A 17,037-nucleotide genomic window follows, 5' to 3' on the forward strand; every position below is an offset into this window, starting at 1 on the left:
AGGGCTGTCATTCAAAGTTGGAGGAGAGATAAACAGTTTTACAGACAAGCAAAACCTAAAGGAGTTCAGCACCACTAAGTTGGTTTTGCGGGAATGTTAAAGGGACTTCTCTAAGTAGAAAAGGCCACAACCAGAAATATGAAAATTACAAAGTGAAAAATTCTCATTGGTAAAAGCAAACATACAGTAAAGGTAATAGATCAACCACTTATAAAGCTAGTAGTAAGGTTAAAAGACAAAAGTAATACAATCATTTATATCCCAATAAGTAGTAAAGGGATCTACAAAACAAAAAGATGTAAAATATGACACCAAAATATCAAACGTTGTGGGGAAGGAGTAAACATGCAGGGTTGTTAGAATGCATTTGAACCTAAGAGATCATCAACTTAAAAAAAAAAGATATGTTGTTATATATGAATCTCATGGTAACTGCAAACCAGAAGTGTATAATAGATACACATACACAAAAGAGAAAGGAATCCAAACATAACACTAAAGATAGTCATCAAATCACAAGGGAAAAGAGCAAAAGAAGAAGAAAGGAACAAAAAAGAACTACAAAAACAAAAAGAAAACAATGAACAAAATGGCAGTAAGTACGAACCTATCAATGATTACTTTAATGTAAATAGACTAAATGCTCCAATCAAGACAAAGAGTGGCTGGTAAGATGGAAAAAAAAAAGAGAACCATATATGCCTACCAGAGACTTACTTCAGATCTAAAGACACACACAGACAAAGTGAGGGGATTGAAAAGGTATTCTATGTAAACAGAAACCCAAAGGAAGCCAGGGTTGCAGTATTTATATCAGTCAAAATAGACTTTAAAACAAAGACTGTAACAAGAGACGAAGAAGGACAATACATAATGACAAAGGGGCCAATCCAAAAAGATTGGGAGCACCTCAATACATAAAGCAAATATTAACAAACCCAAAGGGAAAGATTAACAGTAGCACGATAATAGTAGGGGACTTTAATACCCCGCTTACATCAACGGACAGATCATCCAGACAGAAAATCAATAAGGAAACAGTGGCCTTAAATGATACGTTATACCAGACGGATTTCATAGATATATATATAACATTCCACCCAAAGGAACAGAACAGGAAAGACTTGAGGGGGCTGGATCAAGATGGAGGAATAGAAGGATGTGGAACTCACTCACCTCCTCCCACAAATACATCAAAAATACATCTACATGTGGAACAATTCTCACAGAATAACTGCTGAATGCTGGCAGAAGTTCTCATAAAACCAAAATTGCAAAAAATATCACCACATAACTGGGTAGGATGAAAGAAAAGGAAAAAGGAATCAGGATGGGACCTGCACCCCTGGGAGGGAGTTGTGAAAGAGGAAAGGTTCCTTCACCCTGGGAACCCCTTTTAACAATTGGGAGATCAGTCGGAACTGAAAGGGAGCTTCAGAGGCTCAGAGGAGAGCACAGCAGCCAGCTTGTAGCAGGCAGAACAGAGAGAGACTAGCAGAGGGTCCTGCCACATTCCTGCACCCTTCAGCCCAAGATGTGCATTTACTGGTGTGTGCAGGGTCTGGGTGCCAAAACTTGGGCTTCAGAGGACAGAACCAGGGAGAGGACTGGGGTTGGCTGTGTGGAGACGGCCTGAAGGGGCTGGAGTGTGGTCCAAACCCCAACTGGAGGTGGGCACAGGAAGGAGCCCAGGTCCGCCATTAAAGTCTCATTGGTAACACACACACTCGAAGGGAGGGTTGGGGCCCGTCATAGCAAACTCATTCTCACAGCAGGCGCAGCTCCACCTCCACGATCTCTGGGAGCGCGCAAGTGCTGGCGGGTTGTCCACACATGGAGGTGGAGCTAAAATCCAAGCCAATCCCTAGGGGCCTCGTGACTTTGGAAGCAGGGCTGAAATCTGAGCTGTGTCCCAGTGGCTATGTAATCTGTAGATTTATGTTCTGCTGGTGGGTTTGTGAACTCAGTGCCTGAGGGATATATGAGCATATTACTGGTGCTCCAGTGGGTGGGGCAGGTCCAGCAATAGCAGCTGCAGGCTCTGTGGGTACACATGGAGGTAGGGCTGGGGTCTGGCCTGACTCAGTAGCTACCAAACATTTAGAGAAGACTTTACACCCATCTTTCTCAGACTATTGCAAAAAACAGAAGTGGAAGGAATGCTTCTGAATGCATTCTATGAGGCCAGCATCACCCTGACACCAAAACCAGACAAAGATTCCACACAAAAAAGAACATTACAGGCCCAATATCACTGATGAATGTAGAGGCAAAAATCCTCAACAGAATATTAGCAAATTGAATTCAACAATACATTAAAAGAATCATACACCATGATTAAGTGGGATTTTCCCAGGGATGGAAGGATGGTTCAATATCTGCAAATCAATCAATGTGATACACCACATTAACAAACTGAAAAATAATAATCATATGATCATCTCAATAGATGCAGAAAAAGCTTTTGACAAAATTCAACACTCATTTATGATAAAAACTCTCAACCAAGTGGGTATAGAAGGAACATACCTCAACATAATAAAGCCTGTCTACAACAAACCTAGATCCAACATCATACTCAATGGTGAAAAGCTGAAAGCCTTTCCGCTAAAATCAGGAAGAAGACAAAGATGCCCACTGTTGCTATCTTATTCAACACAATATTGGAAATTCTAGCCACAGCAATCAGGCAAGAAAAAGAAATAAAAGGAATCCAAATTTGAAAGGAAGAAGTAAAACTGTCACTATTTGCAGATGACATAATAATATATATAGAAAATCCTAAGGACGCCATCAAAAAACTATTAGAACTATTAAATAAATTCAGTAAGTTGCAGGATACAAAATTAATATACAGAAATCTGTTGTTTTTGTTCCTTTTATTTGTTGAGTGGTATTTCATTATATAGTTGTTCCATAATTCATCACGTGAATGGCTTTATAGTATGTCTTTAAATTGTTTGGTACACAAATGTTTGCTTGAACTTTGATACACGAGATCTTTGCTAGAGGTCCCTGTTCAGTTACATGTCATAGCTACATATTTATCTGCCGTCAGCAAGTCATCAGCCTGCAGCTACTGAAGGGGGTAGATCTCGGGGAACTTTAACTTCAATTTACTTTTTCTGTTGGACAATTTATCCACCCATTCACCTATTCTTTGTTTTAGTGAATGCCTGCTAGGTGCCAGGTACTGAGCATACCATGTTGAGCAGGACAGACTTGGTTCCTACCTGGACAGAGCTTTACGATTTTTAACCCATTAATCCCTTCATGATATGGGGAGCAGGTTGGAGAAGGAGGGAAGGGGAAATGACAAGAAAGCTTGGATGGCAAGTCCGAGGTCTTCAGGACCAGTTACTAGTGAAATGACTCATTAATCCTGTACTTGTCTGTCTTTCTTTTGGTGACAGGATGGCCCTATTGAAGAGAACCCATCTGTGCTATGTTTCTTTGTAGTTTACAGAGTGTTTCCATATGAATTCTCCCTTTTCATCCTCACAACAACTCTGGGAGGCAACACTTATTATCCCCACTTCCCTGATCAGGACACTGAGGCTCAGAGAGCTGAGCGGACTCAGGCCTCACATCGTGATCTGGGAAAAAGAGCCAGGAATCTGTTAGGGAGTGTCTCGTACCAGCTGTTAGAGCCCAGGCCTTCTGGTGATGATGTCAGTTTTTATGAGGTCAATAAAAATCCACCTGCATTTCTTTTCCCTGGCCTCTCCCTTGTATCTTTCTTATCTGAAGTTCATGTTTGCTGCGTCAGGTGGCTTCCTGTCGATACCATCCAGTTCTGGGGGTTTAAAGTTGTCCTGGCTGATCAATATCCAAGACAGGAGGACTCTTCCCTATATAATCTATATATTGTGCCCCTTACCTTTCATTACTTCTCACACAATTGGAAAATGACTGTGCACTGCTGGAGTTCTTTAAGTCCAAGGGTCTCAAAATATTTTTTAGCTTTTATTTACTGGCAAATCCCCTCCTGAGGTGGAGGCTGCACATTGCCAGGTGAGATGCACAGGTAGGACAAGTACTAGGGCCCGCTTGCGGGTGGACAGCAGAAGGTCCTCCCATTTTCAGTCCTAAACAGTTCCCAGGGGAGAGTGGGTATGGAAATGCTGTGATGTTTACAATGTCTAGCTGAGCTTGGCAGGAACAAGAAATATTCATTGCAGCATTATTTACAGTAGCAAGATATGGAAGCAACCTAAGTGTCCTATTGATATATGAATAAAGAAGATGTGGTATATATACAGAGTGGAGTATTACTCAGCCATGAAAAAGAAAGGTTGTCATTTGTGACAACATGGATGGATCTAGAGGCTATTATGCTAAGTGAAATAAGCCAGACAGAGAAAGACAAATACCGCATCATCTCACTTATATGTGGAGTCTAAAAAGCAAAGCAATCACACGAATAAAACAAAATGAGAGGAGACTCATAGATACTGAGAATAAATGGGTGGTTGCCAGAAGGGAACGGGGTGGCGGTGAAGGAAACAGGTAAAGGGGATGAAGTGTTGTAAAACTCCAGTTATGTAATAAATACACAAGGATGTAACATACAGCATAAGGAATATGGTTAAGAATATTGTAATAACTTTGTATGAGGACAAATTATTGCTTATCTGTGGACTTATCGTGGTGGTCCTTTTATAACGTATGTAAATGTCAAATCGTTATGAGGTACTCCTGAAACTAACATAATGTTGTACATCAACTATATGTCACAAAATGTCATGGTATTACTACGCATGGCATTTGAAACACTGTTGGGTTAAAACTGTTCCACCGTGGTGTGTAGTGTGCTGAGCAGCAGTGTGAAGTGATCAGAGTGTCATGTCATGTCACCCATAATCTGTTATGACTGATCGACCCTGCAATGGTAGCATGAAAGCTGCTGTGGACAACGTGCAAACAAATGAGTGTAGCTGTGTCCCAATAAGACTTCTTTTGTGACACTGAAATTTGGATTCCACATAATTATCACATTTCACAAAATACGATTCTTTTGATTTTTTCCAGTTTAAAAAAAAATGTAGTACTTCCCTGATGGCTTAACAGTGGTTAAGAATCCGCCTGCCGATGCAGGGGACACGGGTTTGATCCCTGGTCTGGGAAGAACCATATGCCACAGAGCAACTAAGCCCGTGCGCCACAACTACTGAGCCTGCGCTCTAGAGGCCGCAAGCCACAACTACTGTAGCCCGAGCACTCTAGAGTCCGTGCTCTGCAACAAGAGAAACCAACGCAATGAGAAGCCCCGATCACCACAACTAGAGAAAGCCTGTGCACAGCAATGAAGACCCAACGCAGCCAAAAAAAAAATAAATAAATTTTTAAAAAATGTAAAAATCACTCTTAGCTTGTGGGCCCTACAAAACAGGCAGCCGACCGTAGCTGGGCAGCCCATGCTCACGAGCGCAGTCAGACCAATGGGGACAGGTCCTCCCTCAGCAAGGTAGGAGCTGTCCAGAAGCATCCTGAAGATGGACGGGGGGATGCGTGCTCACTTTTAACGTCCTAGAAGGACCCCAAGAGTTGACCTCCACGAGGATGGCAGCAATCACCATCTTCCAGAGCTCTTTCCTGGTGCTGAGTTGAAATCACATCCACTGTCTCCTTTAACTCAATTCTGAGAAGTCAGTTCTGTAAGCAAGTTTCTACAGACTGAAAACTTGGATCTTAGGGAAGTAACGTAACAAGGGGACGTGCGGCAGCCCAGGGACTGAATCCCAAGTTTCAAAGCCCATGCTCGACTCACCACACCACACTGTTTTTACGTCATCCACACACTTGTCCAGATCTGCCCCACAGCCCTTCCGTGCTCTCCAGCCAAGCCCTGTCACAGGATCCCTGCTGACTCGGCCTTCACTACGTCAGTCGCCATGGCTGGGCTTGCTGGCCTCACCGTCCCCCATACGCTTTTGATGACAACATGTGTCCTGGAAATCCAATGAGCTGGCTTCCTAGACTTTGGACCCTTATCCCAACCCTTCCATAAACCAAATTTTCCCTCCCTTGGGAAAACTTCCTCTCTCTGGTCTTCAGTTTCCTTATATGTAAAATCAGAATAGAGGTTGAGCCACACCACCATTTCGTGAGCTCCTTTCCAGTTTTAACTTTCTATGAGTCAACTGATTCCCCACCATGTTTTATTACCCACATGTTATCACATCCCTCTATTAGTGATAGTTATAGAAAGCGATTACTGCTAATAGGCCCAGAGAGGAATGGATTTTGAACCTTGCTTTAAGGTACATGACGCAAGAGTCCTTTCATAAACATAGCACCCCTGAAATGCAAACTGGTTGGCACATAAACAAGGACATTTATGAATAAATCAACTGAACAAAGACGCCAATTTTGAGACTTCCCCAGTGGCACAGTGGTTAGGAATCTGCCTGCCAATGCAGGGGACCCAGGTTTGATCCCTGGTCCGGGAAGATCTCACATGCCACGGAGCAACGAAGCCCATGCGCCACAACCATTGAGCCTGCGCTCTAGAGCCTGCAAGCCACAACTACTGAGCCTGCACGCCACAACTACTGAGCCCGCGTGCCTAGACCCCATGCTCCACAACAGAGAATCCACAGCAATGAGAAGCCCATGCACCACAACGAAGAGTAGCCCCCACTTGCCACAACTAGAGAAAGCCCGCACGCAGCAATGAAGACCCAACACAGCCAAAAATAAATTTTAAAAAAAAGACGCCAACTTCAGCCAAATGCACAAATTAGAAAGGGTAGACAATGGGGCACAATGGAGTGGGAGTAGCTGAAATGACAGCCAATTTTATAAACATCTATGAGACATCTACTATATGAGTGTTAGTCATAAGGAGTAGAGGTGGATACAAAACAAAGAGATAAATAAGACTGAGGTCCCTGCCCTTAAAGAGTTCCAGGTCTAGTGGGTGATAACCAAGGTGCTAATAATAGAAACTTAGGATAATAGAAATGTAGAAATCAATGGCAATGACGTTAGGGGGCCTTTGACCTACCTGCCTCTGTAGAGAAGTAGGCTGAGAAAACTTGCTTTACTGTGATACCTATTAATCGGAGGACAGAGAGCTTCAGGGGGCATTAATGGCCTCAAAGTTCCATTATTCCTGAAGGTTAACTGACTTAGTTCTTCGGATACGAGCCTAGTGCTGGGGGGCAAGGGAGCGAGAAGGATGTGCCCTTCTCTTTTTTTCTTTTCATTTTGTATTGTTTCCTTAGTGTACATTCCAGGGAGTAAAACTACTAATTCAAGAATAAAAATTTTGAGGCTTCTAGAAATTGTTGCCAGATTATCTTCTTAATGATTTATATTAATTTACTCCTCTGCAGCTTTCTTTTCATCCATCAGCATAATGTATTTTCACTTTTAAAAAGTAGGCTTTTTCCCTACGATGGTAGGGGAAAAATGATACCTCGGTATTTAAATTCTCATTTCTTTGACCACTAATGAGATTGAACATTCTCCATATATTTGCTAGGTTATTTGTAGTTGCTGCTCATGAATTTTGTCTATTGTTTCACGGGGAGGGTTATTCATAATGTTCTAAAGAAAGTGTATGAGCTTTTTTGTTTTGTTTTGTTTGTTTGTTTTGCAGTACGCGCGCCCCTCACTGCCGCGGCCTCCCCCGCCGCGGAGCACAGGCTCCGGACGCGCAGGCCCAGCGGCCATGGCTCACGGGCCCAGCCGCTCCGCGGCATGCGGGATCCTCCCGGACCGGGGCACGAACCCGCGTCCCCTGCAGCGGCAGACGGACTCCCAACCACTGCGCCACCAGGGAAGCCCCATACTTTCATTTTAGAATGACATGTTTTTCTATTGTAAAACTACATCTTTAGTAATACATTACAAAGAAAATTTAAAAATAAAATGAGGGGAAAAACCCATAGTCCTCCTACTCTAATATTGTTGATATTTTGATATGGTTATTCTCAAGCTTTTATCCTACATATTTTCCTTATTTTTTTTTTTGGAATTTAATTTTTATTTTTTTATACAGCAGATTCTTATTAGTCATCCATCTTATACACATCAGTGTATACATGTCAATCCCAATCTCCCAATTCATCACACCACCACCCCCCAGCCCCCGCAGCTTGCCCCCCTTGGTGTCCATACCTTTGTTCTCTACATCTGTGTCTCTATTTCTGCCCTGCAAACCGGTTCATACGTACCGTTTTTCTAGATTCCACATATATGCGTTAATATACAATATTTGTTTTTCTCTTTCTGACTTACTTCACTCTGTATGACAGTCTCTAGATCCATCCACATCTCTACATAATGACCCAATTTCGTTCCTTTTTATGGCTGAGTAATATTCCATTGTATATATGTACCACGACTTCTTCACCCATTCGTCAGTCGATGAGCATTTAGGTAGCTTCCATGACCTGGCTATTGTAAATAGTGCTGCAATGAACATTGGGGTGCATGTGTCTTTTTGAATCATGGTTTTCTCTGGGTATGTGTCCAGTAGTGGGATTGCTGGGTCATATGGTAATTCTATTTTTAGTTTTTTAAGGAACCTTCATACTGTTCTCCATAGTGGCTGTATCAATTTACATTCAACGGTGCAAGAGGGTTCACTTTTCTCCACACCCTCTCCAGCATTTCTTCCTTGTAGATTTTCTGATGATGCCCATTCTAACTGGTGTGAGGTGATACCTCATTGCAGTTTTGATTTGCATTTCTCTAATAATTAGTGATGTTGAGCAGCTTTTCATGTGTTTCTTGGCCATCTGTATGTCTTCTTTGGAGAAATGTCCATTTAGGTATTCTGACCATTTTAGATTGGGTTGTATGTTTCTTTAATATTGAGTTGCATGAGCTATTTATATATTTTGGAGAATAATCCTTTGTCCTTTGATTCGTTTGCAAATATTTTCTCCCATTTTGAGGGCTGTCTTTTTGTCTTGTTTATGGTTTCCTTTTCTGTGCAAAAGCTTTGAAGTTTCATTAGGTCCCATTTGTTTATTTTTATTTTCATTACTCTAGGAGGTGTATCAAAAAAGATCTTGCTGTGATTTATGTCAAAGAGTGTTCTTCCTATATTTTCCTCTAAGAGTTTTATAGTGTCCGGTCTTACATTTAGGTCACAAATCCATTTTGAGTTTATTTTTGTGTATGGTGTTACGGAGTGTTCTAATTTCATTCTTTTATATGTAGCTGTCTAGTTTTCCCAGCACCACTTATTGAAGAGACTGTCTTTTCTCCATTGTATATCCTTGCCTCCTTTGTCATAGATTAGTTGACCATAGGTGTGTGGGTTTATCTCTGGGCTTTCTATCTTGTTCCATTGATCTATGTTTCTGTTTTTGTGCCAGTACCATGTTGTCTTGATTACTGTAGCTTTGTAGTATAGTCTGAAGTCAGGGAGTCTGATTACTCCAGCTCCATTTTTTTCCTTCAAGACTGCTTTGGCTGTTCGGGGTCTTTTGTGTCTCCATACAAATTTTAAGATTTTTTGTTCTACTTCTGTAAAAAATGCCATTGGTAATTTGATAGGGATTGCATTGAACTTGTAGATTGCTTTGGGTAGTATAGTCACTTTCACAATATTGATTCTTCCAGTCCAAGAACTTGGTATATCTCTCCTTCTGTCGGTATCATCTTTAATTTCTTTCATCAGTGTCTTATACTTTTCTGCATACAGGTCTTTTGTCTCCCTAGGTAGGTTTATTCCTAGGCATTTTATTATTTTTGTTGCAATGGTAAATGGGAGTGTTTCCTTAATTTCTCTTTCAGATTTTTCATCATTAGTGTACAGGAATGCAAGAGATTTCTGTGCCTCAATTTTGTATCCTGAAACTTTACCAAATTCATTGATTAGCTCTAGTAGTTTTCTGGTGGCATCTTTAGGATTCTCTATGTATAGTATCATGTCATCTGCAAACAGTGACAATTTTACTTCTTCTTTTCCAATTTGTATTCCTTTTATTTCTTTTTCTTCTCTGATTGCTGAGGCTAGGACTTCCAAAGCTATGCTGAATAATAGCAGTGACAGTGGACATCATTGTCTTGTTCCTGATCTTAGAGGAAATGCTTTCAGTTTTTCACCATTGAGAATGATGTTTGCTTGTTTATGGTTTCCTTTTCTGTGCAAAAGCTTTGAAGTTTCATTAGGTCCCATTTGTTTATTTTTATTTTCATTACTCTAGGAGGTGTATCAAAAAAGATCTTGTCTTGGGATTGTCATCTATGGCCTTTATTATGTTGAGGTAGGTTCCCTCTCTGCCCACTTTCTGGAGAGTGTTTATCATAAATGGGTGTTGAATTTTGTGAAAAGCTTTTTTCTGCATCTATTGAGATGATCATATGGTTTTTATTCTTCAATTTGTTAATATGGTGTATCACATTGATTGATTTGCATATATTCAAGAATCCTTGCATCCCTGGGATAAATCCCACTTGATCATGGTGTATGATCCTTTTAATGTGTTGTTGGATTCTGTTTGCTAGTATTTTGTTGAGGATTTTTGCATCTATATTCATCAGTGACACAGGTCTGTCATTTTCTTTTTTTGTACGATCTTTGTCTGGTTTTGGTATCAGGATGATGGTGGCCTCGTAGAATGAGTTTGGGAGTGGTCCTTCCTCTGCAATCTTTTGGAAGAGTTTGAAAAGGATGGGTGTTAGCTCTTCTCTAATTGTTTGATAGAATTCACCTGTGAAGCCGTCTGGTCCTGGACTTTTGTTTGTTGGAAGCTTTTTTATCACAGTTTCAATTTCATAACTTGTGATTGGTCTGTTCATATTTTCTATTTCTTCCTGGTTCAGTCCTGGGAGGTTATACCTTTCTAAGAATGTTTCCATTTCTTCCAGGTTGTCCATTTTATTGGCATAGAGGTGCTTGTAGTAGTTTCTTAGGATGCTTTGTATTTCTGTGGTGTCTGTTGTAACTTCTCCTTTTTCCTTTCTACTTTTATTGATTTGAGTCCTCTCCCTCTTTCTCTTGATGAGTCTGGCTAAAGGTTTATCAATTTTGCTTATCTTCTCAAAGAACCACCTTTTAGTTTTATTGATCTTGGCTATTGTTTTCTTTGTTTCTATTTCACTTATTTCTGCTCTGATCTTTATGATTTATTTCCTTCTGCTAACTTTGGGTTTTGTTTGTTCTTCTTTCTCTAGTTCCTTTAGGTTTAAGGTTAGATTGTTTATTTGAGATGTTTCTTGTTTCTTGAGGTAGGCTTGTATAGCTATAACCTTCCCTCTTAGAACTGCTTTTGCTGCATCCCACAGGTTTTGGATCGTCGTGTTTTCATTGTCATTTGTCTCTAGGTATTTTTTGATTTCCTCTTGGATTTCTTCAGTGATCACTTGGTTATTAATAACGTATTGTTTAGCCTCTGTGTGTTTGTGTTTTTTACGGTTTTTTTCCCTGTAATTGATTTCTAATCTCATAGCGTTGTGGTCAGAAGAGATGCTTCATCTGATTTCAGTTTTCTTAAATTTACTTAGGCTTGATTTGTGACCCAAGACATGATCTATCCTGGAGAATGTTCTGTGCCCACTTGAGATGAAAGTGTAACCTGCTGTTTTTGGATGGAATGTCCTATAAATATCAATTAAATCTATCTGGTCTATAGTGTCACTTAAAGCTTGTGTTTCCTTATTAATTTTCTGTTTGGAGGATCTGTCCATTGATGTTAGTGAGGTGTTTAAGTCCTTCACTATTATTATGTCACTGTCGAGTTCCTCTTTTAGAGCTGTTAGCAGTTGCCTTATGTATTGAGGTGCTCCTATGTTGGGTGCATATATATTTATAATTGTTATATCTTCTTCTTGGATTGATACCTTGACCATTATGTAGTGTCCTTCCTTGTCTCTTGTAACATTCTTTATTTTAAAGTCTATTTTATCTGATATGAGTTTTGCTACTCCAGCTTTCTTTTGATTTCCGTTTGCATGGAATATCTTTTTCCATCCCCTCAGTTTCAGTCTGTATGTGTCCCTAGCTCTGAAGTTGGTCTCTTGTAGACAGCCTATATACGGGTCTTGTTTTTGTACCCACTCAGCGAGCCTGTGTCTTTTGGTTGGAGCGTTTAATCCATTCACGTTTAAGGTAATTATCGATATGTATGTTCCTATTACCATTTTCTAAATCGTTTTGGGTTTGTTTTTGTAGGTCCTTTTCTTCTCTTGTGTTTCCTACTTAGAGAAGTTCCTTTAGCATTTGTTGTAGTGCTGGTTTTGTGGTGCTGAATTCTCTTAGCTTTTGCTTGTCTGTAAAGCTTTTGATTTCTCCATAGAATCTGAATGAGATCCTTGCTGGGTAGAGTAATCTTGGTTGTAGGTTTTTCCCTTTCATCACTTTAAATATATCATGCCACTCCTTCTGGCTTGTAGAGTTTCTGCTGAGAAATCAGCTGTTAACCTTATGGGAGTTCCCTTGTATGTTATTTGTCATTTTTCCCTTGCTGCTTTCAATAATTTTTCTTTGTCTTTTAATTTTTGCCAATTTGATTACTATGTGTCTTGGTGTGTTTCTCCTTGGGTTTATCCTGTATGGGACTCTCTGTGCTTCCTGACCTTGGGTGGCTATTTCCTTTCCCATATTAGGGAAGTTTTTGACTATAATCTCCTAAAATATTTTCTCGGGCCCTTTCTCTCTCTCTTCTTCTCAAACCCCTATAATGCGAATGTTGTTGCATTTAATGTTGTCCCAGAGCTCTCTTAAGCTGTCTTCATTTCTTTTCTTTCCTTTTTCTTTATTCTGTTCTGCAGCAGTGAATTCCACCATTCTGTCTTCCAGGTCACTTATCTGTTCTTCTGCCTCAGTTATTCTGCTTTTGATGCCTTCTAGTGTATTCTTCATTTCAATTATTGTATTGTTCATCTCTGTTCATTTGTTCTTTACTTCTTCTAGGTCTTTGTTAAAAGTTTCTTGCATCTTCTCGATCTTTGCCTCTATTCTTTTTCTGAGGTCCTGGATTATCTTCACTATTATTATTCTGAATTCTTTTTCTGGAAGGTTGCCTATCTCCACTTCATTTAGTTGTTTTTCTGGGGTTTTATCTTGTTCCTTCATCTGGTACATAGCCCTCTGCCTTTTCATCTTGTCTGTCTTTCTATGGATGTGGTTTTTGTTCCACAGGCTGCAGGATTGTAGTTCTTGCTTCTGCTGTCTGCCCTCTGGTGGATGAGGCTATCTAAAGGGCTTGTGCAAGTTTCCTGATGGGAGGGACTGGTGGTTGGTAGCTGGCTGTTGCTCTGGTAGGCAGAGCTCAGTAAAACTTTAATCTTGTCTGCTGATGGGTGGGGTTGGGTCCCTCCCTGTTGGTCGTTTGGCCTGAGGCGACCCAACACTGGAGCCTACCCAGGGTCTTTGGTGGGGCTAATGGCAGACTCTGGGAGGGCTCATGCCAAGGAGTACTTCCCAGAACTTCTGCTGACAGTGTCCTAGTCCTCACAGTGAGACAGAGCCACTCCCTCTCTGCAGGAGACCCCCAACACTAGCAGGTAGGTCTGGTTCTGTCTCTATGGGGTCACTGCTTCTTCCCCTGGGTCCTGATGTGCACACTACTCTGTGTGTGCCCTCCAAGAGTGGAGTCTCTCTTTTCCCCTGTCCTGTTGAAGTCCTGCAATCAAATCCTACTACCCTTCAAAGTCTGATTCTCTAGGAATTCCTCCTCCTGATGCCAGACCCCCCAGGTTCAGAAGCCTGACGTGGGGCTCAGAACCTTCACTCCAGTGGGTGGACTTCTGTGGTATAAGTGTTCTCCAGTTTGTGGGTCACCCACCCAGCAGTTATGGGATTTGATTTTATTGTGATTGTGCCCCTCCTACAGTCTCATTGTGGCTTCTCCTTTGTGTTTGGATGTGGGGTATCTTTTTTGATGAGTTCCAGTGTCTTCCTGTCAATGATTGTTCAGCAGTTAGTTGTGATTCCAGTGTTCTTGCAAGAGGGAGTGAGAGCACGTCCTTCTACTCTGCCATCTTGTACCCCTTATTTTTTTAAAGTGTAAAATATTTAATTAAAAAATTCCAAGGGGAAAAAAAGAATTCCAGGGACTTCTCTGGTGGCGCAGTGGTTAAGAGTCTGCCTGCCAATGCTGGGGACACAGGTTCAATCCCTGGTCCGGGAAGATCCCACATGCCGTGGAGCAACTAAGCCCATGCACCAAAACTACTGAAGCCTGTGTGCCTAGAGCACACTTCTCTGTGCTCCGCAACAAGAGAAGCCACCATAATGAGAAGCCTATGCACCACAACGAAGAGTAGCCCCCACTCGCCGCAACTAGAGAAAAGCCTGTACACAGCAACAAAGACCCAATGCAGCCAAAAAAACAAGTAAATAAAATAAAATATAAAAATTCCAGGAATACATAAATATAAAAAGTAGAAGCTCCCTCATTTCTTCACTTCTTAATCCTGATATCAAAGGGTTTATTTTTAAAGCTATTTGAAATAATTGCTTTCCTTTTCACTTCATAATATAACAAATGTTTATAATAGCTATATAATATTCTATTAAGCGGAAAGTAAACATTTACCAGTTTAGTCAGACAATTCTCGACATTTAGGTTATTTCCGATTGTTCACTCTTATAAATCCATGATGAACATCTTTTTGCCCACAACTCTTTCCACATATTGAATTATTCCCTGAGAGAAGATTCCCCCAAAGTGAATGACTGGGTCAATGGAAATCAACATTTTTATGACTCTTAATAAGTCTTGACAGAGTTCAAAGGGTTTTGTTAATTTACTCACCCACCCATAATCTCTTATGAGAATGACTCTTCCATCATACTCTCATCAGCATTGGATTCTGATAATTTAATAGGTGAAAAGAGTTTGCTTTGATTCACAACAATCACTAGAGAGGCAGCTTGGTGAGTGGAAAGTCCCTAGTCTTTGGAGCCTGACAGTCGTCATGGGGTCAGTTTCAGCTTTGCCAGTTGATATTGGTCAATAAGCTACCTGACCCTTCTGAACCTCAAGTTTCCTCATTTATAACTTAGATTATGGCATCTAACATGACTATGGTTGTGAGGATGAAATAAAACTGTATGCAAGATGCTTGGTGCCCAGGCAGGGGTAGTCTCCCTTCCTCTCCAGCTACAAGTGTTAACATTTTTCAGACCATGTGTCTTCTTGCACTTTCTCCTTAGTCAATCATCTGTGCATGTCCTTTGCCCATGTATCTCTTGGGTTCTTAGTGGTTTCCTTTCCTTTTAAAATTAATTTGTATGGGTTTAGGAATATCAAGATATATTAACCCTCATTCTGTCATATTTGCTGTAAATCCTTATTCTTTGATTTTTAATATTTTTCTTTATACACAGTTTATATTTTTTAGCATAATGTCATGCTTCTTCTCGGAGACCCCTCCTCTCTGGCATGTAATGGACAACTCTCTGGAATTCCATCCTCTAAGGTCAATATATTATGGATGTGCTCGCCCTCTCCCCGCCAGACTACACGGGCATCCCCAGGTTCAGTTCAAGGATGCCCTCGACCTGGCCAGCAGAAGTGAAAGGGGAAACTTTTCTAAGGGTCTCAAATACAGCCTCTCTTTTCCTAGGAGGGAAATGAACGTGAATGGTGCCTTCCCAAGGAGGTCTGGTATCTCCGGGTGAAGTCTTTGGCAAAGCAGGCAGCCTTGAAGTGGCTGCCTTTCCTCTTTCACTTGTACGAAGGCCTCAGTATGTCACTTACTAAAGTGACAGAAATTGCTAGAAACACCCGCCACCCTCAGCCTGCCTTGGGCTGGATATGCCTCCCGAGCGAGAGGTCCTTGGTTCTGAGCAAGGCTGGCTTAAGCCGAGGTGGGTCTCTTCCCTCCTGGAGCATCCGGTAGCATTCTCAGTACAGTCTGTGCAGCTGACCTCTCTAAAACTGGTATTTGTAAATGGATATGTTCTATCCTGCTATCTTCACTGAGCAACCTCCTTCCCTTGTTTTCATCTTCTAAAATTGATTCAGACTAAAAGAAGATAAAGAACTCAAGAAGGTGTAAGTGGCATTTTATCAATGATTATCTCAGGCAGAAGCAACAGAAACACACCATCAGACAAGGGTTCTTTGGGGGATACTTAAGAGCAGTAAAGAGAGGGGACAGGGGTTGGCTGTTCTAGAGGTGGGGATTAATTTCTCATAACCTCTCAATTCAAAAGATGTCAGAGGTGAGCTGGGCTTCACACTTGGCTCACACGAACACTCCCTGAGCCGTCTGGAGGAGAGTTCTAGTGAAAGGCAACTTGCCTGTGATCGTGGGAAAGAGCACATTCAGGAGGGAAACGTATAATGGTGGCCCATGGGATGACCTGGGAAGAGTCTCTCTTAGACAGGGCAGGCTCACACACATACTGCTCTGTTCACTCAAGACACGTATTGTTTTCTTCAGAAATTCCTGTCCCAAACTAACCCACTGGTCCCCCGTACTCTGCAGGAAGGCATAAAAGCTCTATAGACTGTGGGACTGGTGATGCAGCCTGCCTAGATGCCTAGTTTTCTTTCTGTACATTTTCAGTTTATATCTTCCTTCCCTATTCCCTGGGTGTTTCCGTTTCATCATCTGAAAAACTATGTCCAAAGTTTTTCTCATTACCGAATTAGAAACCATATGTTTCACTTCCTTGGTATGTACTGCTCTATGAATGCTTAAGAGCTTCCTTAATACTATTATTTTCCAGTAGATCGGATCAGGGCTATATTCCACCCTCCTCTGGATCTCTGCCCACACAGAACAGGGCTGTTAACACCCCTCACCCGGCCTCCACACTTCACCTGACCCCACGTTCCAATCTCCCATTCATCTCAGGGTCAGCAGGGCCCCCAGATTCAGGCCATCAGCCTCCCTCACTCCCTCCAGGTGTACCTTGTAGAGCATATAATGGTTCTTCGTCACTGCAAAGATGAGGTTGATGTTGTTTTCTGCCAATTTCTCTCCAAGCAAGGCAAGGGATGGATAGTCCTAGGGCCAAGGCAAAAGGCAAGGTTGTAACACTTCTCCCAGGCTGACGCACGAGCACGTGGCTCCCACGTGCGCTCAGTAACTCATCACTTGCCACGATAAGCACCT

General features: G+C 41.5%; 2 protein-coding genes across 7 annotated transcripts in view; both read right to left on the bottom strand.

Annotated features, from left to right (window-relative positions):
* The window catches only part of LOC132424764 (mucin-13-like), a 176,908-nt gene that overhangs the window by 55,942 nt on the left and 103,929 nt on the right, over window positions 1–17,037 (bottom strand). The gene's annotated exons all lie outside the window — the stretch shown is intronic.
* The window catches only part of LOC132424761 (integrin beta-5-like), a 91,650-nt gene that overhangs the window by 11,290 nt on the left and 63,323 nt on the right, over window positions 1–17,037 (bottom strand). For 5 of the 6 annotated variants that reach the window (XM_060010802.1, XM_060010804.1, XM_060010801.1 and 2 more), the window contains exon 7: window positions 16,834–16,929. In XM_060010802.1, coding sequence (XP_059866785.1) covers window positions 16,834–16,929 — 96 coding nt within the window. Of the gene's footprint in view, window positions 1–9,791; window positions 16,218–16,833; window positions 16,930–17,037 lie in introns of those variants that run through there. The other variant, XM_060010799.1, reaches the window with a different exon arrangement.

The sequence above is a fragment of the Delphinus delphis genome, chromosome 4 (assembly GCF_949987515.2).
Source record: "Delphinus delphis chromosome 4, mDelDel1.2, whole genome shotgun sequence".
NCBI classification, from domain to species: domain Eukaryota; kingdom Metazoa; phylum Chordata; class Mammalia; order Artiodactyla; family Delphinidae; genus Delphinus; species Delphinus delphis.